A 22,865-nucleotide genomic window follows, 5' to 3' on the forward strand; every position below is an offset into this window, starting at 1 on the left:
CAATACTGATTGTCACAAAAGGCCAAAGACCACAAGGCCACCTGCAGTTATTACCTGCTAATTAAATATGCCCAGAGCTTTGTTCAGACCACAAATTAACTGCCCATTTAAATCCAAGAGTTGGATGCAATCTACAGCATACATGAATGTAACATGGAAGTAACATTAAAACCTTGTTTTGTACAAAATAAAATCACAGAATCTAAATATATCACCTGCATGTCAAAAATCAAAATTTTCATTATCAAAAAAGGTAAACTCTCTAAATTTGACACCTTCAAATCTGAAACCCCTTAAAATGCATGTGGTTAAGTGTACTCCAAAACTGAAAAAGGCTAAAAAAAGGGCACCTAAATTAAAATAATTACAGTATTAAACACAAACGAGGCATACAGTCATGTTATATTACAAAAGACAATATTTAACTCATGTTGTCACTATTTAATGTCATTAAACTGCATTCAACTGGTTGTCATCACACATAAACAAAAAAAAGTGGACACTTAAAGGCACAGACTACACATTACAAATGGTCAAACTTCACAAAGGGGATTCCAAACTTGGCTGTCATTTAGGAACACTACTCTTTATTTGGATCGGATTGGTAGTTTGGTCTAAGATACTGCCCGACAGTGACACAAGATGGACAACTGATTATATGGCAATTAAAATAGTTGGGGATGGGACAAATTTGCTTGCAACACATAGTATTTATAGAAGTCATGTAGTCTATGCAATTGTTGAATCAATATATTACGCTTGCAAAATTTTATTTAGACAGTATTTGTTCTTAATTTAAATTAGACAACCTGTGTAAGTGTAGTACACTATTTCAGTTTATGTGAACTTTAACTTTGTCATGGATATTAACCTAGTCAAGGCCAGATTAGTTTCAATCTGGCCTATTCCAGTTTAAAGCTGGTCTGTGAGGCATCCACCTTCTGTATTCCTTACATGTTATTACAGCAAAAAACATTAACTGAAGAATCTAAACCACTGAATTCAAGATTTGAAACCTGTTTAAATTACCTTAATATAACTTGGTGATAGTGCCACTATGGGCTATAGGCTGCATTAGCCATTTAAAAAAAAAACTATTTGAAGAAAGAAAAGGATTTTACTGACCATGTGATCTTGGACCTTCTCCAAGCCTGATACTTTATGACCTCTGAATAACAAAGCCAATATGTTTTGGTACAGCAGTTTGAAGACCTCAATCTATTTAAGAATATTTTTATAATGCAATTAATTAATCACATTTCATAATTAAACTTTAACATATGGCTATTTTTATTTATTTTTTATTTTTAAACTGACTGACCTGGAATTGATAAAGGTTGCTGTGATTTTCAATTTGTAATTCTGTTGTAACCTATAAAATTTCATGACAACTGATGGTTTGCGTTCTTGATTAACATGTAACCTCATCAAGAAGATATCACAACAAAGCATCATCAATACTTTACAAACAGAATTATAAACATCTATTTGATGTTAATCATGAGACATTTCATGATAGCTCGCAGACAAGTGCTTGTAATACTGGAGAATATTCTTTGACCCATACTCTTATTTCAATTAGATTGCAAGTAAGAAGATTTTCGACCCATACTGTTTTTTCAATCAGATGGCAAGTAAGAAGATATCCTTGTGATACTTCAGGCTTGTTTTTATTTGAAAAATGCATTGCATTCAATGCAGTCACATCACATTTATTTGCAGAATGATTCTAAGAGTTTTTTCTTCTTCAAATAACTGCCAGTAATGAAGTTTTTGTGACTGGGGGGTGGGGTATTGATAGTTTCCCAAGATAAACCACAGCTCAAAATGCCCAAAGAAGTATGTGTTTTGTGCATACACCATACCATTTATCTCTTGAACAAACATATAGGTATATCTTTTAAAAAGAAAGAAAATTGCTCTAACTAAATATATATTTGACTTATATTTTTCTGATGAAACAAACTATTCATAAAAAAGACAACAAATATGCAAATGAAAGGTGTATTGTGACCTGTCTTTGGATATTGCTTCAATTATATATGACCAATTTAAATTATAATTATTAAAATTTATCATGTTCCAAGAGCACACCTAAATGTGGATCTTTTCTAAAAGAAAATATGCAGACACAGTCTCATTTGTCCTTAAAGAAAATATACAGACACAGTCTCATTTGTCCTTACAGAAAATATACAGACACAGTCTCATTTGCCCTTACAGAAAATATAAAACTATCATTAAGGACACAACTTTATCCATTCATCTGAGAATGCAGACTGGAAGAAACAGATTGATATGAATAAATTTGTTTTTCCCAAAATCTGCACCAATGCTTGACAATAGAAATAGTAACGTTCTGGGCAGGAGTGTAATGAACAAAAGTAGTACTGTTGTGCCTGAAGCCTGACTGCAGGAAAGTTAACTTGTGTTCACTCGATATGAGTAAAGCTAAGAGAACAGCATTTATTCCACCTCTGTCTCCTTTGTCACTGATCTGCTGATTTGTGCTTATGTTTTTTGTGTTTATGTTTATGTTTTTTATGATGGCTTCTGTGTTTGCGTCTTGAATCATCTTCACTATTTTCTCTGTCCTCAAGTCTCCTAGAACTGCCACGATTATCACCTTGATTTCTTTTTAGGCTGCCCTCACTCTCATTTTCATCTTCTCTCTTTCTCTTTGATGTTTCATGACTCTCATCTCTGCTCCCTCTTGTCCTATCTACATTGTCTTCCCATCTTTTGGACCTCTCTTGACTGTCCTCTTGGGAATAGCTTGACCTTTCAGAGCTTTCATCTCTCCTTCCCTTGTGATGCTTTTGTCCTCTGTCTTCACTATCATCTCTAAACCTCTGCCTCCTCTGCCCACTCTCTTCTCTGTGATACTGGCTCTGACTGACATCACTGTCTATACCAGAAAATATGTCTTGTTTTCTGTCCATTCTAGTAATATAAAGAACAAAATTAAGTATTTCTTTACTCTGTGATTGTAATGGAATCTTAATTTTTAGAAAGGGAAGTTCAGTAAGATAAAGTCATATCTGATCATTACTGATAACACTTCATTTCTAAAAAAAATTATTTGTGGTTCATGCACTAAGCACTTGTGATTGTAAACGTGTACTGAATACAAATTCTGAAAGGTAATCCAAGAAAAGGACAGGCCCATCTTGAACAGGGTTGAAAAAGTTAGCATTCTGTATTAGAAAAAAATTAAAAACTTTCAGATTTACCCCTCTTTTTCTGTGTTTAATGCTGACTGATCATATGTGTGTACTGTATCTGACTGGTTCCCAGTATCTTCTCTCTTCAGAAAATCACTCCATATCTCTGTCTGGTTCTCTATTACTTCTCTTATAATCTTAAAACAAGAAAAAAATAGTAACAGAAATGAAGGAAACATAGCAATATTGGAATGATAAAGAATCAACTATATGTCAAGACACATGCACAAATATCTCTTTTTCAAAAGAAAAATTGTTTATAAACAGTGAACATATTACAATTTAAACTTTATATGTTTATACTTTGTTCAGAGAACTTATTAAACATATGCCAGTGTGACAGTAGCAAAACATTTGTGTTGATGATGGTGTTAATTGTTTGTAGACAGATTCATTCTACTCTTGTTCATAATACTTTTATGTTGTAAAAATCGGTTCATATTACCAAAAGTTTTGGATCAAAGATAACCAGATATGATATCAAGACCAGCTGACAGCCTATTCTGATAGATATATAGAAATACAGATACATGAATGACATATAATAAGCAGATATTTGTTCATTTAAAATACATTTTTATCTAACCTTAACATTAGGGAGTTCTGTTTCTGAATTAAAAGTAGTTATTAATTCTTTTTCAGCTGCAATTAAAGTCTCTGTAAATTTGTTCCCTCATCAACACCAATTTCTATTTTTGTGGTTATCAGAATAAAAAGGGTCTGAACAATCTTCAATTTTTGACAAAAATGATAGCAATGCTGAACAGTTACTAAACAATGAATTACTAAAGTATGTTGTTATTTTCTTTGAGGTCAAACATGAAAAGGTAGTAATGTGAACAAGTTAAACTACAATTTGTTAACTGTTCATGGAGGCAGTAAGTGCAGCTAATACATTTCTTTGAAAAGAGTCCTGACACAACAATAAGTAGTAGAACTCTTCATAAGCAGGCAAATGGGGATCACAAACATGACCGTAAATATTCACTGTTAACAGTATTCTCATACAGTGGAGTTATTTAATATTATTTTATAATATATAGTCCAAAATGTTATCGTAACAAACTTGTAATATCAGCCTTGATATATAATGAAGTTGATGAAAGTTGGAAAGGAAGGACAGCTTCCTATAGATTTTACTGCAAAGAATGACATTCCTTACCCAAAGGCATGAATACATGTCAGATCAATTAATAACAACTTAATAGACAATGTCTTTGGATGTTATTACCTGAGTGTAGGACTTTTTAGTAATGTGCACATTTTTGGCTCTGTAGGATTGTCTTCTTCTCTTAAAGTCTCTCTGGGCTGCAAGTTCCTCAAGGCGAGATTTTGGGGTCTTGCCTTCATTTTTATCTGAATAGGAAAGAAAAGCAAAATTGGGACCAACCATTTCAGAACCATACAAATTCTAACTAGAATAAACTTGAGCTACTTGAATGAGGGTTTGATTCAATTATAAATATACTCTAAGAATAACATGGCTCCACTTCATTTTTTTAAAAACTTTCCATACTGCAGAACCTACTTGCCATGACCAATTCATTAATTGCCCAGACCTATTCATTACTTCCCTTGTCCAATTCATTACTTGCCCCAACCTATTTTGGGGATCAAATAAAAAAGAAAGAAATAAACAGTGCCATAAATTAGGTAAGCATGACTGAATTAGTAACAGTCACATTTATTTTAAATGTACAATTAACAATAAATGAATAAGGCACAATCCCATTTCTAGTTGAAACAAATTGTATCTAAATCAACATACATTTCAAAACCAAATAATAAATGGTATATGGTTAGAAATTATTATAAAAACAGAAAAAAAAAATAAAGTTTTTTATTAATATTTTAACATTTTTTTAAAATTCTGAAAAATAAATGTAATAAAACATGTCTACAAGATTCATAAAATGGTTACAACATCCTCGTTATAAATCAAGCCACCTTTACACATCTTTCCATTATCAAAGAAACTCACTTCTATGTTTGTACATTTGACATTACGTCTGTGCCCTACACCCAACACTATTGTGCATCAGTCTTATGTAATGTTATCAAATATGGTTACATGAGGTTTGACTGAGAGACAACAAATAATTAGGCTATTTTTAAAGCAAAATGTGCTAGTTTGGTTAAGAGATAAATCTTGTTCAAATAGTGAATGTTGCACACATATTTGATGCTTTTGTATCACACATGTGACATGCAATCATCTACTGGATTCAAACTTATCAAGATAGACAACTTACAGCAGCATGGATTTACAATGAGTAGGGCATTTGAATTGAGAATGGAATATTTCTGGAACAGTCCTGCATTTGTTTTGAAGTGTACATGGATAAAATGGAGTGGAATAAAAAACAAAAACTGAAAATCACCTGCCTTGTCAGACAAACTCTTCTAACTTTTGCTTGGCCTAACCTTAGGTACACTTGCCTCAGGCAATCAAGTAACCATTATTGTTAAGCCCTGAACAGTTCTAGTGTTGTTGCTTGCAATCAATATTTAACCCTATTAAAATAGTTAAGTTCATATTAATTCATTCCTTGTATCACAAACTCAGGCATTCAGTACTGATTGACCTCGTACTCAGTATTACCAATACCTATAGGTACTCAAGAAATGCAAAAAAAACAATTTACTGGTCAATTATAGTCGTTTCAAAAACTGTCTATTAAAGAAATTATATGCTGGACATAGCTATACTCGACAGCAAAAGAAATGCAAAATTTTCTACAACTATCATCCCTTTTTTAATGTTCAAACTGAAAAGTCACTATAAATTGTCAAAAATGTTTCCTTAATAAACTTATCAAAAGAAAGAGACTTTATTGTTAAGCATTTCATATATAATATCACCATAAGTTTTCTTTTTTTACTGTTGAGTCTGTTTTCATGTATGTTAATACATTTTTTTTTAAAACTCCAGGTACTATGAGCTGAATATAAATGCAACAATAATTATTTTACCGTATTTTCCGGCGTATAAGTCGATGCGGAGTATAAGTCGAATTGACCAATTTTGTAAATTTTCCATCCTTCCTCCATATATAAGTCGATTCGGAGTATAAGACGAGACCAGGTCAATAACTTGGCTTTGTATTTTATACAACCGGTAGTAACTTCCGGTTGCATGAATATTGATGGTATCGTTGTATGATATTCCATATTACCGGCAATCGTGAAATTGCATTACCGATGCTAACATGCTTGTGATTTTACTTCTGAACTGCTATATTTTGTTATCAATTGACACAGCTGAATAAACAGTCCATGTTTGTCTTATTATAATTGAAAAGCACATTCATGTTGTAGTTCATTTTATTACCTGTAGTTACGAACGTAACCTATACAAACTTGTCATTTTCTATCGTAAGTTTGAAAGTGACGGACTCCGTTAAATCGATTCGTATATATATATATATATACATATACTATTTTTAAGTGTTTGTTCTGTTTGGACTTGGATATAATTAACATTTTATTACTAATCTATTCAATGCTATACCCCACTATTATCTTTATCGGCGAGTTCGAATACAAAGTAATGGGTATGATCTCTTGTCCTTATAACAAATTTTGTATGGACAATGACTTCAATAAAATGTTGACAGATTTTCATTTCCCTAAAATAAGCCTCATTTCCCTACTGGCAGTCTGGTTTCAGTTATAGCCAAAGCGCTAAGCATGTTTCATTACCGTGTAAATAACACTGCATAGCCATGTGGTTGTTGTGACAATGTACATCATAATTAAAACAAGAATGAATTGTTGATTTAGAGGTGTTTATTGATAATGGAATATAGTAGGCTCGTAATACATGAGGATTATCACAATCGTCAGGTAACTCAAAATACCGTCTTTTTTGTCTTTGCAAAAGTTACAAATAAAAACCGCCCTGAATAAAAGAACGATCTTGTACACGGACAATTTTTTTCATCTCTCACTCTCTCTCTCTCATGCGCACACACACAAGCACGCGCGCGCTCACAATATATCTGATTTTAGTTAAGTTTAAACCATATTTGTTTTAATTATGATATCCATTGCAACAAGAGCCACGTGGCTGTGCATGCTATGAAAAGATTGATCAAAATATACCGAACTCATTAAAATGTGCCCGTACTATAGCAATGAAAACAATGCCCATGGCTAAATTCATTATTTACATCTAGAGAAGGGAGTGGGCATCATTTCCTGTTGTACTTAATCCCATTGATATTAAAAACAGGTAGCATGTCACGGAATGGTGTAAATGTTAATTAAATACATGTACTCGGGTTTCGTTTCTTTTTCTCTGTACAACGATACCCGAGGGTGATTATAATATGGTCTATGTATTTCGAAATCGTGAGTACGATTCGTCCTGTGCCACACGTGCAAGGTGCCTTTGATAAAGAATAACGAAAATTCTAAAAGTATAAATACGTTACTACATGTAAAGGACCTTTACAATACTAATGGTTTTGTCAGCAAGCGGCCTGCTAAAAGGATTCGCACAACTCCAGCTGTAGGGGTAGGTAATGTTTTGGGTTTTAAGTGATAACTAGTGTATTACCATATTTGCCTTTGTATAGTTTTCTTTACATACCATAATGCGTGCATTTTTTATTCTTGTTGCGATGTAGATTTATATTGGTAATGTAAAGCTACATTTCTTAAAAGAATTGTTTACTACTGTCTTATCAAGCAGGGTTAGGTTTACTATTGAACCTCTGTTTTGTAATTGCCATTATAATATAATCTTTTTAACTTACCATGTATAACGTCCTTACGTTATGTCTGTATCAAGTGTAGTACACTGTATCGGGTATATTTTCAGCTGAGTGAGTGAGTGTTTTGATGGTAGGAATATCCGGGGTGTCCGGTGTTGTCAGAGGGTAGAAACGTCCGTGTGTCCGGAGCGTTTAAGGTGCCGGAGCGTCTACTGTCTAGCATCCGGAGTGTCCAGAGGGACTAAGGTGACCCAGCTGTAGAGCCGTCAAAGGACCAGGGGGTCCGGAGGGTCTAGTATTTCAAGTATCCGGAGGGTCTAATATTTCAAGTGATCATAGTATTCCAAGGGTCCGGAGTCTATATTGGTTGTGAAATTGATTCAGAGGAGCTGTGGAGCGGATAAGGTGCACGGGTGACGGAGTGCATCTCCACACATGTATTTTTAGCTGTATGCTAATTTTGGGTTAGTAAGACCCAGTGTATTATTCAGGACTGGAAGGATAGATTGTATATCCGTTCTTGTTTAGTGACATAATTTCGCTACCTGAGCGAATACATTTTTTTTACTATGTGTAAACGCTTACATTGTTTACTATTTGAGTGAACTATATTCATCATTCCATTATTGAATCATTTGTGAAATCATTTATCCTGTATTTTAGGGTTACTGAACTAAACTTATTTGTATATTTTTTCCATCTTTGAAACTGTGCGTCTTCTGTTAAATAGATCCAATATTTGGATTATAAATACGCACACATCTTCATCATCCACTACTCATATAAACCGCCACATTAAACCATATATCTGTGTCGTCAAAACGTGTTCTGTTGTTAATCCGAAATATCCCACCCGGTTATCTTGTTACATAGTATAATTGATGCAGATTAATGATAAAGAACAACCGGGTACCGGCAATATGGTAACTAGTATCGGCAGCTAAAGCCAATATCAAGGTCTAAACAATTGCGGCAACTGGCTTTGATTGTTGTTGGAAGCCAAAGACCAATTTATCAACAACCGGTATAATCAAAGAGAGACACCGAATCGTCAGCTGGTTAAGAATGAATATAGGTGAAGTGTTGACATTACAATTTGCTTTAAACTGAATTGCGAAACTAAAATTCATGGATCACTGATGATCTATGAGTACTGGTAGTCCATCTATATATCTGATTTTAGTGTAGTTTAAACCTAATTTATTTGAGAAACTTTGTCAAATACAATTAGAAACATATGATTTGGGGGATTCAGTAGAATGCATGATCTACATTATTTTATAAATAATCATAGAACACTCGAGTCAATATGGATTACATCCCTCTGTAGGATCAATTGGATCAATTAAAAAGCTATGCCGGTAATTGCTCACGTGTGTCCAACATTATACTGGAAAATCAAATATTAATGGACCAGTTATTTCAATTTTTTTTTTTTTAGGAACAAACAATATGCTTTGAAGTAGTACAGTACACTATAGAGTATAGACCGTAAGTGTGCTATGCGGCCCGGTGAAGTTTTTACTGGTACGGTAAATTGTTTTCTTTTATTTTATGTTTGAGAAATAAGAAAAAACACGTAGAATGCAAAATAAATAATGACAAAACTTACAAATATAAACACAGTCATATTAGTTTATGACAATTTATTGACATAGTAATTTAACATGAATTTGTACTTCTATGTGACCTGTTTTCGATTATGCCGATTATAGAGCAATGTCAATTGCATACCGGATACTGTAATCCATATATAAGTCGATGCAATTTCAATGACACAATCCATATATAAGTCGATTCGGAGTATAAGACGAAGACCGAACTTTCAAGTCAAAAAGTATCGACTTATACGCCGGAAAATACGGTATTCTGATACAGCAGTAAGTTCTAAAAACCTGAATTAAGCCTTTTACAAATGTGTGTGATGTCAGTGGGTTTGCAAGTGGAGTTAAGCCTCTTACAAATGTGTGTGATGTCAGTGGGTTTGCAAGTGGAGTTAAGCCTCTTACAAATGTGTGTGATGTCAGTGGGTTTGCAAGTGGAGTTAAGCCTCTTATAAATGTGTGTGATGTCAGTGGGTTTGCAAGTGGAGGAAACTAATGAAAATAAAAAACACACAACAATGTGCAGGAATTCAATTTACTACGTGACAGCATACCAGTCAAAGAAAGACTGTACAGGAAGAAAGCTTTCACATCCATTGATCATTTATTACTAATGTGCTCTCTCTTTGTTATGTTGTTCATGGGAGATATACAAGTAACCCACACTAAAAGTGATGGTACCTTACAGTGAGGGTTACTCCAACAAGGCTATCTTATAACAATCCATAAAAAATATTTAAAAAATATCGGCGTTTACCAATGTAAAATCACAGTAATTAGTTATCACTAGCCAAGAGTTAAATTAAGTGGAATTATCCACATAGTAATAATAAAACAATGGGAGCCCTGACCATACTAGCATTATAAGATGGGGCAGCCACATAATGGAATGCTGTATAGTGAGGAAGAACTGTACCTTTTTGGGCTAGTTCCTCTAGATTGGCAGTAAGAAAAGGATCACTATGCCAATCAGTTCCTGTTCCTCGGGATTCTCTAGCTTGCTGTATAATGTGTTCATACACAGCCAATCTGTCCTCTCTTGACAAAATCATCTCCTCTTCACGTGATGTGGCCGGAAAAGTGTTGTGACCATAAAACACTGAAACAATAGTAGTAAAGTTATTTAATACAAGCAATGTACCTAAAAAATCAAAGCAACTAATTCACCAAAAGGATATTTGCATATAAAAGAACACAAAACAGTCTTTATCAAAACAGGATAGGCAGGTCAAAAAGACTTGCTCTTTGTATTGGCAATACAATGTATTTTTAACTATCAAGGTATTTTGCACATTTTGTTGAACTTATGCAAAATGACAGAAATTTCAAGGCCCATAATTCTGTCATTATTTTAAGGATATCATTTATAATGAGAATAAACAACAAACCTGTGGTAATTATGTAATGTAAACTATGCATTATCTAAAACAGACAGCTGATAAAATGGCTGCTCCCGTGTGCTGATAAATCAAAATGAAATAGTCCAAAGAACACCAGCTTTAACAGTTATTAAAATAGGGAAAATGAATTTTGCCAGAATAAAAAATGCCAGCTTCTGACTAAGTTATGTAACAGCAATGAATGAATTAAAAATAAAGTAAATAAAGTTATCAACTCATTTTTCCCAATGAAAATTTTTTTTTAGTCCAAAAGTGAAAATGACAAAGTGGAGCTAGCAGACCTCTAAGAGGTTCACACTTAAAGTAAGGCTGAGCTGTATACTCTATAACCCAAATTGCACCCATTAATCATACACCATAATACTCTATAACCCAAACTGCACCCGTTAATTATATACCATAATACTCTATAACCCAAATTACACCCATTAATCATATACCATAATACTCTATAATCCAAACTGCACCCAATAATCATACACCATAATACTCTATAACCCAAACTGCACCCATTAATCATACACCATAATACTCTATAACCCAAATTGCACCCATTAATCATACACCATAATACTCTATAACCCAAATTGCACCCATTAATCATACACCATAATAAATGAATCAAAAGCTATTTTAGTAATACCTAAGATATAAATAACCAGGATAACCAGTGAGGAAAATCTTCAAAAATCAAACCATATGCAAAGTGCAAAACTATAGTGGAATCAAAGAGTTCTTGTGCAAAAGATCTATAATGTTAGAGGAAAAGCAAATCTTTTCATAAATTACATTTCTCCCATAATACTTACCTAATCACATTACATTAGAAATAACTTTCTCTACTACCTCTGAATCCAGCTCTCCCAGAAAGATGAAAAACATCTTTCTACCTATCAATATACCATCTAAAGGGAAGCAACTCTTACAAGTAAACTCTCCCGTTCTGCTACCTGCTAGGTGGTTATCATTCAAACCAAATGCATTGGTTTTTACTTTAGTGAAAGCTTAAAGGATGTTCCCACTAAATGGAAGGTGGGAGATATTATTTGCAAGGTGATCAGGTAAGTATTATCAGAGAAACATAATTCACCAAAAAATTGCTTTCTATATCAAATACATTACATGATCACGTTACATTAGGAGAATAGGTAAGAGTATGAAATGCTGAGCATCCTACCTCTACCTGTATCACCCAGTAGGAGCATGATTGCTCTCCTAAAAGGATGAACTTCTCCTTAGCTAATTTAACAAAACAAGAGACAATTTGTTTATGCCTGTGAGGGAGACCTCGGGGGGATTCCAGCCTTGATTATTGTCTCCCCATCAAAAGTTTCCCAGGCGAATCCAGCAAAAGTGGCAAAATCATATCTATGTCTAAGACTGTGCTTTCAAGAATGGGAAATGGCTACTGTCTGTGCAGCTACCATTAACCCAAGGAGTCAGTGTTCTCTCCTTAGCAAAACCATATCATGCAAAAGGAAGCTAAAGAACGCAGACTAGGCGTGCAAGTCAGCTAACTCCACTATGCCCCCAATTATGACATTACATTCAAGGCCAGGCTCAAGGAAGTTGCTATGAGCTGAAGTTTTCATTAGTATGCATGATGCTGTGAGATATCTTCATTAGTATGCCTGATGCTGTGAGATATCTTCATTAGTATGCATGATGCTGTGAGATATCTTCATTAGTATGCCTGATGCTGTGAGATATCTTCATTAGTACGCCTGATGCTGTGAGATGATTTATTAACTCCCGTTAGCTAAAAGGATAGTTACTGTGGAGTTGTCTTGCATTCCTGCCTGTAGCAGTAGGAATAGTCTTTTACAGTTGATGTGGATATTGTCAATGCATCTTGGGCAATATTGAGGGTACATAAAGGATCCTGCAGCATTGCTTTTCTCTACAAATTGACCAAGGAGAGGGAATGATTAGTTTTTGTTGGCTGACTAGCGTTCTTAGGAAGGAAACCATGTTGTGTCATTAGAAGAACTGAACTGTCAGAATCAAACAGCATGTAATTTGAATTTATGGATATTGTATGTAACTCACTATTGATCAAATTTACATTATTATAAATTACAAGTTGAGTATATTTTAGTGAGGGAGTGAAGATGGTGGCTCAAACTTAGATGTGCTTGGGTATGTCAAAATGCAGTAGAGATTACATCTGAGAATAATGTGAGTGAGCGTGGTCTGGATATGTCAAAATTGGACCACTAGTTGGAGATTGCCTTTTGCGACCAAAATCATCTCTTCCATGAAGTCTGAATATGCGTGAGATCATGGAACAGTATCCCTTGATTGTGATGGAGCTAACTTCCTGTCTTCAAAGACAAAGAAAAAGAAGTTTTCCATCTGGAAATGGGTGCTGATAGTGGTGTGACATCAGAGATTTGACACCAGTCATTGACAATACATGATTTCCACTCATATATCTTTAAAGTGGAAGATTTTCAGCTGTTGTGATCCTTTCCACTACTTAAGTTCCAAACTCCTTTTCACGGTCTGTCTGTTTCTAAATCAAGCAGATTCCTGATCCAGGATCTTAGTGGGCAATCAGAGCTAATATATTTCATTTCTCAATTATCTTCATAATAAAAATTGGAGGGAATTACCTCCCAGCTGATAAAAAGAGTATGTAAGGCCCATACAAAAATAAGAAATGTTGAGCATTGGATGGACAACTCTGTATGAAGCAGTTGTTGTCACTTGATAATCAGTTGACCTGGATTAAAGGGAATTAAAGGTTCTTTGAATTATACCTAAGATATACAAGATCTTTTTTAAATAGGGAGTATAACCAGTGAGGAAAGCTGAGGAAATTCTTTTTCTTTAAAATTCTATGCAAAATGTTAAACTATAGAGCACCACCTTTATTTGATCATGACTCACCAAAAAGAGGCTCTTGTGTTACTGTGACCATGACTTGCCATAAAGAAGCTCTTGTGTTATTGTGATCATGACTCACCATAAAGATGCTCTCGTGTTACTGTGATTATGACTCACCATAATGAAGCTCTTGTTATTTTGATCAGGACTCACCATAAAGAAGCTCGTGTTATTGTGATCATGACTCACCATAAAGAAGCTCTTGTGTTACTGTGATCATGAGTCACCATAAAGAAGCTCTTGTGTTACTGTGATCATGTCTTGCCATAAAGAAGCTCTTGTGTTATTCTGATCATGACTAGCCATAAAGAAGCTCTTATGTTATTGTGATCATGACTCACCATAAAAAAGCTCTTGTGTTATTGTGATCATGAGTCACCATAAAGAAGCTCCCGTGTTACTGTCATCATGACTCATCATAAAGAAGCTCTTGTATTATTGTGATCATGACTCACCATAAGCAAACTCTTTTGTTACTGTGATTATGTCTTGCCATAAAGATGCTCTTGTGTTATTCTGATCATGACTGATCCTAGAGATGCAAAGTAGCTTTTGCAATTTGTAACAATTGTGGCAAGATTCTGACTGATCTTCACCCACCAAGGCACTGACCTTGTAGGTAGAGGTGACTGAATGTGGAGGAGGGCATCCCAATGGCAGACAAACTCCTGTAGATTTCCTCTATCATTGCCATCAACTAAATTTCATCCAGCAGACTGACATGTTCCAGCATTTATATTTCATCCCCTCCATCAATGTGGGAAATGTCCTCCTCCTGTAAACCCCCGAGTCCAGGGATACAGCCTTCTATATGGAAATGATAATGAAGTATCATCAGCATCTATCATCATTGTACATACTGAACACATCAGTAGTAATCCCATTACAGAATACTGGTCCATCATGGTTTTCTATGATGGTTAGTTCAGTCAATTAATATGGACAAGGAAAAAATCTGACAATTTGACAGTAAATCCTCATGGTTCACGGGTGGGGTGATACTGATACTAACTGCAAGCTCTCATGCCTCCTTGGCATGGTAAATTTGTTTGTCAATCCTCACACCTCAATGGTTGGATCCTAGACTTAGCCCAGTCGGACTTCAATATATACATGCCATTTCTACTCATTTACATATCAACAACAATGCCTTCTGAGTCATACTGATCATGTGGAATTTGAATGCTTGATGGCAATCACCTGTGCTTTTTATTGTATTCATGGATACAGAATATTCCATTACTGTTTCTGCATCTGCATGGAGGGTGGAGAGGGAATCTTAACATCACCAAGGAGCCTAAATAATGACTGTAATGTATTCACATGTACAACATATTCTGGCACTATTCTGCATCTTCATAGGGGTGTGTGGTGGGTTGGGGTAAAGTGGGCATCTAAACATCATCCATGTAACTAATCAAAGACTCTACTGTATTCACAGATACATAATGTTTAGTGTTGTTTCTGCATCTGCATGGGGTGGTGATGGAGAGGGCCTCTTGACATTCCCCATTATACTAACGATTCAGACATGAGGTGTATAAGTCTTGTTACAATGTATTGGAGCATGCTCATTTTTACAGCCTTTCAGCTGAAACAAAGTATTTGTAACCAAAGAGTGCCTGCAGTATACAAGCAATTGTATCTGTAGACATGTCTTCTGTTCATCCTCCACACCCTTATATCATTTACACTTTTTGCAATGGTTGTCATCTCTCTAATAAGAAGTGGAACAAACAAGCACATGCAACAAATATATATATATATATATATATATATATATATATATATATATATATATATATATATATATATATATATATATATATATATATATATATATATATATATTGCAATAATGTAAACTACATCATCAAAATGACTTAGGAGTGTAATAGTTGATAAGTACGAGGGCCAAAAATGTCTCCGGTGAAACTGAATATTAAAACCACAAGAGACAATAACAAATGGTGCAATCATTTACAAAAAAATTAATACACTCACCAGAATTCATAAAAAATATTGTACGCACCACATAAAACATTTTGACTTACTATAACACTTAAAAGATGAATGATCTATGAAGAACATCTTTACAGCATGACAGTGAAAGTGAAAACTTGAATATCCAGGTTTAATGGTAACCATCTAGCAATTAGAAAAGGGAGGTAATCTGCTTCCAACCGTTTATACAATATACAGACAGAACAACATTTTCCCTCTGTCTGGGAGGGCTGGATTTGGAGGTAGCTGAGAAAGTTATCACTAATGTAATATGATCAAGTAATGTATTTGACAGAGCAATGTGTACAGTATTTAGTATTTTTCACATAATGCTCACTGTTATTAGCATAATAAAGTCATATAAAAATCATTTGCCCACTGTGGTGCAAAACAGCAACATTATCACATATACAAAATCATTGACAGTGTCTGATAAACAGAATCTTAAACTCATGCTCATCTCACATGAATTTTATGAAAATTGTTTAGTAAAAAATTGTACCTTCTCACTGCAAGTCACTGTGGAATATAATGTTATTTAACTCATTTCATAATTTTCCCATTAAATGTTTAGGACTATGTATATGTGTATGTCTGGTTAAGCCAATCTATTTGTATGTGCATGAAATGGGTAGGTGGATGCATTGACAATCATCTATGTAATTTGGCTGAGTGTATGTGTATTGACAATTATCCATGTAATTTGGCTGGGTGCATGTGTATTGGTAATCATCCATGTAATTTGGCTGAGTGTATGTGTATTTGACAATCATCCATGTAATTTGGCTGGGTGTATATGTACTGACAATCACCCATGTAATTTGGCTGGGTGTATGTGTATTGACAATCATCTATGTAATTTGGCTAAGTGTATGTGTATTGACAATCACCCATGTAATTTGGCTGGGTGTATTTGTATTGACAATCATCTATGTAATTTGGCTGAGTGTATGTGTATTGACAATCATCCATGTAATTTAGCTGGGTGTGTATGTACTGACAATCACCAATGTATTTTGGCTGGGTGCATGTGTATTGACAATCACCCATGTACTTTGGCTGAGCGTATGTGTATTTGACAATCATTCATGTAATTTGGCTGAATGTATATCTACTGACAATCACAAATATAATGTGGCTGGGTGCATCTGTATTGACAATCATCCATGTAATTTAGCTGGGTGTATTTGTATTGACAATCATCTATGTAATTTGGCCGAGTGTATTGTATTGACAATCATCCATGTAATTTGGCTGGGTGTACATGTACTGACAATCACCCATGTAATTTGGCTGGGTGTATGTGTATTTGACAATCATTCATGTAATTTGGCAGGGAATATAGGTACTGACAATCATCCATGTAATTTGGCTGGGTGTATGTGTATTGACAATCATCCACGTAATTTTGGTGTGTGGATCGATATGTGAATGTTTCAGCAAGGTAATTCACACATGTCCTATTTTTAGATTGAAAATATAATAAAAAAATATATTTCAAAGCATTTCTTATAAATTGTGCATCACACCATAATAAATATTTTTAAAGCATAAACTTTCCTTGACAAGAAAAGGTGGCAAGGCAAGTGTTCTTCGCTCTGTACTTACCTGAATGATTTTTAACATGATGGGTAAACAGTACTGCATTAAGGCAATTCTTGTCTGTAATGAAAATTATAGAAATTTAGTGTCTTAACTACATCACCTAACTGCAGATAAAATCACTGAGATATAAATGCAAAACAACATACCACTCAATACACAAAAATATTAGCAAGTACATATTGACAAATTGAACATAAATATTGGAATAAAGTGACCTATTTAAAGAACAAATGTTCAGTATCATGATCCACGTAACTGAAAACTACTTTTCAAAGTTATTTGCATGTTCAGTATTAAAATTCATGTTAATGAAAACCACTTTTAAAAGTAATTTATGGTGATCAGTATTACAATCTATGTAAATGATAACCACTTTTCAAAGTAATTTACAGTGATCAGTATTAAAATCCATGTTAATGAAAACCACTTTTAAAAGTAATTTATGGTGATCAGCATTACAATCTCTGTAAATGATAACCACTTTTCAAAGTAATTTACAGTGGTCAGTATTACAATCTATGTAAATGATAACCACTTTTCAAAGTAATTTAAGGTGATCAGTATTACAATCTATGTAAATGATAACCACTTTTCAAAGTAATTTACAGTGCTCAGTATTACAATCCATGTAAATGATAACCACTTTTCAAAGTAATTGACAGTGCTCAGTCTGATCAGCATTACAACCTATGTAAATGATAACCACTTTTCAAAGTAATTTACAGTGGTCAGTATTACAATCTATGTAAATGATAACCACTTTTCAAAGTAATTTACAGTGTTCAGTATTACAATCCATGTAAATGAAAACCACTTTTAAAAGTAATTTAAGGTGATCGGTATTACAATCTATGTAAATGATAACCACATTTCAAAGTAATTTACAGTGCTCAGTATTACAATCCATGTAAATGATAACCACTTTTCAAAGTAATTGACAGTGCTCAGTATTACAATCCATGTAACTGAAAACCTAGATTCAAAGAGATTTTCTGAGTGTAAGGGTGAATGCATACCAGTGCAATCTCTGCTTTTTTTACAACATGATCATAGCTACATAAACAATAAACAAGCTAACTTCCCCATTCTACTTAAGTTTTGACCCTTGACTTCTTGACTTGGCCTGCCCATGATACAGGGGAAACCTCTCAAGTTCAAACTTTGGAAAACACAAGGATGACAGATGAAAGCACTAATGCTAATATTGTTCCCAACCCTAAGCCACATTAAAGGGCGGTCAAGCAAAGTAACTTTTGGCAAGGGAAATTGTATCTCAAAAGTATTATTTATGAAATGATGAATTCATTACTTACCAAGCTTGACAGTGACTACATATGGAGCATTTTCATAGTAAAATTCTTGATTGCTGGTAGCTATCTCCTATAAAAATAGAAATCAGTGAAAATAACTGGATAAGTATTTGTTGGCAGGAACAAGATGTGCATGCAAATTTTCATCCTCATGTGGAATTTTCCTATCATAAACCAACACTTATGACTGATTCTGACACAATTTACAGTGTGACCCGATACAGCACGCTCCGTTATAGGACAAATTCGGATATAACATGGTTGTGGTATGGCTCCTGAAATTTTATATACTATTTTTATCATACACGAAAAAAGGTCCTTCTTACAAGTACGAAAAAAAACGTCAAAAGTTTATTACCATTTTGGGGAAGAGATCATGCATGAATAATATAAAACAATCGGGGCATGACTCCTGAAATTTTATGTATTTTTCTTGTACACAAAAAACAGTTTTTTCTTCTTAAAAGTATGAAAAATAACTTGTAAAAAGTTTATTCTGGGATCGCATAGGGCTTCAACAATGTCACAAGCTGCAATTTTTTTCCTTATTAGTGGCAAAATATACCATCCGGCAATTTTTTTCATTATTGGCAACATTGTTGGCTGTTTGGAGTGGAGAAATTCAGAGGCCCCATGAAAGGAAGCCGCAACTTGATATAAAATGCACTGAAATTTATCTATTGTTGCATAAACAAATTCTTTGTCCATATTGACAAACCATCTTAACAGTGCACTGTTATATCATAATCCGCATACGTTGACATCTAGCATGAGTACTGTAGGTTGCGAGATCTCCATTTTTCTTGTTGTTGACATTTCTGTTAGTGGAGATCAACTGGATGAGGCATTATCTCTTTCATCGGATTTTCAGCCGCTCGCTAGCAATTAATACATTTACATAAACTGACATTTGTATGTGGATGGTAAGAAAAAATTCCTCTTCATTTCACTCAGAATTAAATCCTTTAGAACACTCACATTTTCTGTATCAATCCCAATCATCAGACCAGAACACCTCCATCTCTATTGTTCATTGACCCTTCGTTAAATTCCTGATGCATGCGTGGAAGACAGCATCACTCCGCTACCATGAATGTAAAACATCTTACTTGGTGGTCTATTCAATGGGCAGGGAGGAACAGTAAACAGTATATACAATTGACCAAACGATGGCCAATTCCATTTTTAAAAATGTACCCATATAAAATAATTTATCTATTGTTGCATAAACAAATTCTTTGTCCATATTGACAAACCATCTTAAAAGAAGTGTGAATAGCATAGTCAAAGTTTACAATGTTTACAACAGTTACTTAAAACAACTAATTTACTATGACTGATGTATCTCAAGAGCCCAGAAACAACAGTTTTCTTTGTTATCTTAAGAGCAAGCCACCCACAATGTTTGGTCCATGCATGTCATGTTTAATACTATACAGAAATCCTTCTTTCAGCCACAGTGACCTTGTTGATGAAATAATGTTATTGTTTAGATGCCATTTTCTCTTTTCTAGTGTTCAGGACCTTTGATCTTTTGATTATGAAAAAGATGGGGTTCTTCTTTATTCTAGATGGATGTTATTATGTGGAAATTATTTTCTTCTATCAGTCACAGTGATTTTGACATCAGACCTTTTTGCCTCAAAACCAAAAGGATTCTGCCTTACCTCAAATGCAAGCCATCCACAAAGTAACTGTAGATGATGGACAATGAAGTTAAGTGGATGAGGGAAAGTGCTAATACAGAAAAACTAATTATGGGTGAAAGGAAAAATTAACAGACTGATATTGTCATACCATAATATGGTCCACCAAAAGCTGGGTGTATAAAAAGATGCAAGAGCACTGCATTCAGAATAACAAAGCAATAAATAACTCTCACTAAATGACTATTTTGCCTAAATACCCCCCCCCCCAGTATAAACCCAATGATATGATTTTGATCTTTAATGTAGCTTTAAAAATATTTTCAGTCATATCACTATAGTGTGGCAGTTTATAGTGATATCTAGCACTGGGGCATCATGCTGCAGACATGTGGCATGATGTCCCACCCAGTCACATTATCCTGACACCATACCAACCAGTCCTAACACCTCTTAATGCTGAGCACCAAGATAGGTAGCTGCAAGTACCATTTTTATAACTCTTTGGTACGACTCAGCTGGAGTCTAAACCCACAACCTTCTGCAACCAAGGCAAATGATCTAATCACTTACGCCACTGGAACTGTGGTTGATAACGTCTGTATAAGTTCTCATCAATAAACTGCAACTAAAATGTGATGATTATGTTTATGCTATGGCTGACACGCTGTCATAAACAATGTGCTGATATTAGAGAGCTTATTGATAAAAAAAGTGTGTGTGAATGATATGGATTTTTAATGTACTTTTAACAATTTTTTAGTCATATTGCTAAGATGTCTGCAGTGTGGCAGTTTATAGTGATGTCTAGCACTGGGCATCATGCTGCAGATATGTAACATGATGTCTCACCCAGACCCATTATCCTGACACCAGGCGATCAGTCCTAACACTAACCTCATAATGCTGAGCACCTAACGAAAAAAGAAAAAGAAAAAAAGTAATAAAGATATTTAACACAGTCGGCACACTTTACCTAAAGTGTGAGCAGTTTAATACTTCTGATATTACATGTTCACATATTATTTTATGTGATTCTGATTGGTCCAAATAAGCCAATGAAATTATTGTGCAGTATTTTCTTAACTGATTGGCTGGGATTGTGGGAAAACTTTTTTAATACTTCCTTCTGGAATTTTTGTTTCAATGTACATTTTGGTGTCACAAAAGGAATTGGGGAAAAAAAGGTCTCATCTGTCTGAATATTGCCAATTTACCCCCACTGGGATTTGTTATGTCATATATAACATATCATAACATAAAAAATGGCCAAAACCCCAAAACAAGAACAACAAGTAAAACTAAGTGTATTGCTCAGTTGACAGTGGGGGTGTGGAGTGGGCATGGAGGGTGGGTATATACCTATAGCATGGAATCAACCCTATATACAAGCGTGGTTTAAATGTTAATTTACAGAAGTGAATAAACCTGTCTGTTCACAGAAAAATGTAGACATAAACTGGTCTCCCAACTGACAGAAGTTTATCCAACCACAGCATATTTATGCAGTAAATATGTGATATAAGTCCAACTCAAATTAAATTTGTTTACATCTTTTGTAGTCTACTGTTCCAAATCAAATACTGCAAATATCCATCACATGTACACTGCAGTAAATATGGGAATTTCTGCATCCAGCAATTCTTCTTTCACACGAATATTGCATCAAATTTTTTTGCAAAAATGAATCTTTAGGTTATGTAAACATGGATCATCAACTTTAATGCATCAAACATTGTGACATCACAAGCATTTGACATTCTGTGTTGAAAAATGTTTTTGTCTGTGTAAAATGTTCGGAAGGATGCTTTTTCTGTTGTAAGAATAGTATAATCTACTTCTAAATGTTAATACTAATTCAACTTTGTTTGGGACTATTTACACACAACAAAAGAAAGGTACAGCATCTGTCAAAATGAATTAAATAATTCATTTTTCTTCCTATTTAAATAATTTTCACTGGAATAACAAATATGTAATAAAAAGAATCTCAAATGGTAATGGTTTAATACTAAATTTATGGAACTCATTGAATAATATCCAGATTTTACAAGCCATTATTCAAGTCCTTACATAAATTCGATAATAAATCATTACCCAATTGAGAACCTCTATTTGAAAAGCTGTTTTAAGTTGAATCTGCCTTCTCACAAATAGTCAACTACAGCCACAACAGCCAAATTTATTTCCAGCTATTGTGTCATTGTAACAAATCGGTTGTTGTCAAAATTATGCCTTTAATTTAGATGAATTATAGTGCAAGTCTTATTGTTACTCACCCAGCTAAACGTTACACTATAGATATTTGAATGAATTCCAGCAAGGTAAGGGAATGTTACTCTGACACCCAGCTAAAAGTTATAATATGGATACTGGGATGAATTCCAGCAAGGTAAGGGAATGTTACTCACCCAGCTAAAAGTTATACTATAGATATTGGGATGAATTCCAGCAAGGTAAGGGAA

At 34.3% G+C, this 22,865-nt stretch overlaps 1 protein-coding gene across 1 annotated transcript in view; it reads right to left on the reverse strand.

The window, feature by feature from the left end:
- Positions 1 to 1,990: 1,990 nt before the first annotated feature.
- The window catches only part of LOC149805785 (U11/U12 small nuclear ribonucleoprotein 48 kDa protein-like), a 30,745-nt gene continuing 9,870 nt past the window's right edge, over positions 1,991 to 22,865 (reverse strand). The window contains exons 4-9 of the mRNA XM_089950472.1: positions 18,758 to 18,824; positions 17,448 to 17,501; positions 10,463 to 10,645; positions 4,456 to 4,580; positions 3,234 to 3,361; positions 1,991 to 2,943 (exon numbers count right to left, since the gene is read on the reverse strand). Coding sequence (XP_089806598.1) covers positions 2,490 to 2,943; positions 3,234 to 3,361; positions 4,456 to 4,580; positions 10,463 to 10,645; positions 17,448 to 17,501; positions 18,758 to 18,824 — 1,011 coding nt within the window. The 3' untranslated portion in view covers positions 1,991 to 2,489. The remainder of the gene's footprint in view (positions 2,944 to 3,233; positions 3,362 to 4,455; positions 4,581 to 10,462; positions 10,646 to 17,447; positions 17,502 to 18,757; positions 18,825 to 22,865) is intronic.

Source organism: Sinohyriopsis cumingii, chromosome 2 (assembly GCF_028554795.1).
Source record: "Sinohyriopsis cumingii isolate HCF-2022 chromosome 2, ASM2855479v2, whole genome shotgun sequence".
In the NCBI taxonomy this organism is placed as follows: domain Eukaryota; kingdom Metazoa; phylum Mollusca; class Bivalvia; order Unionida; family Unionidae; genus Sinohyriopsis; species Sinohyriopsis cumingii.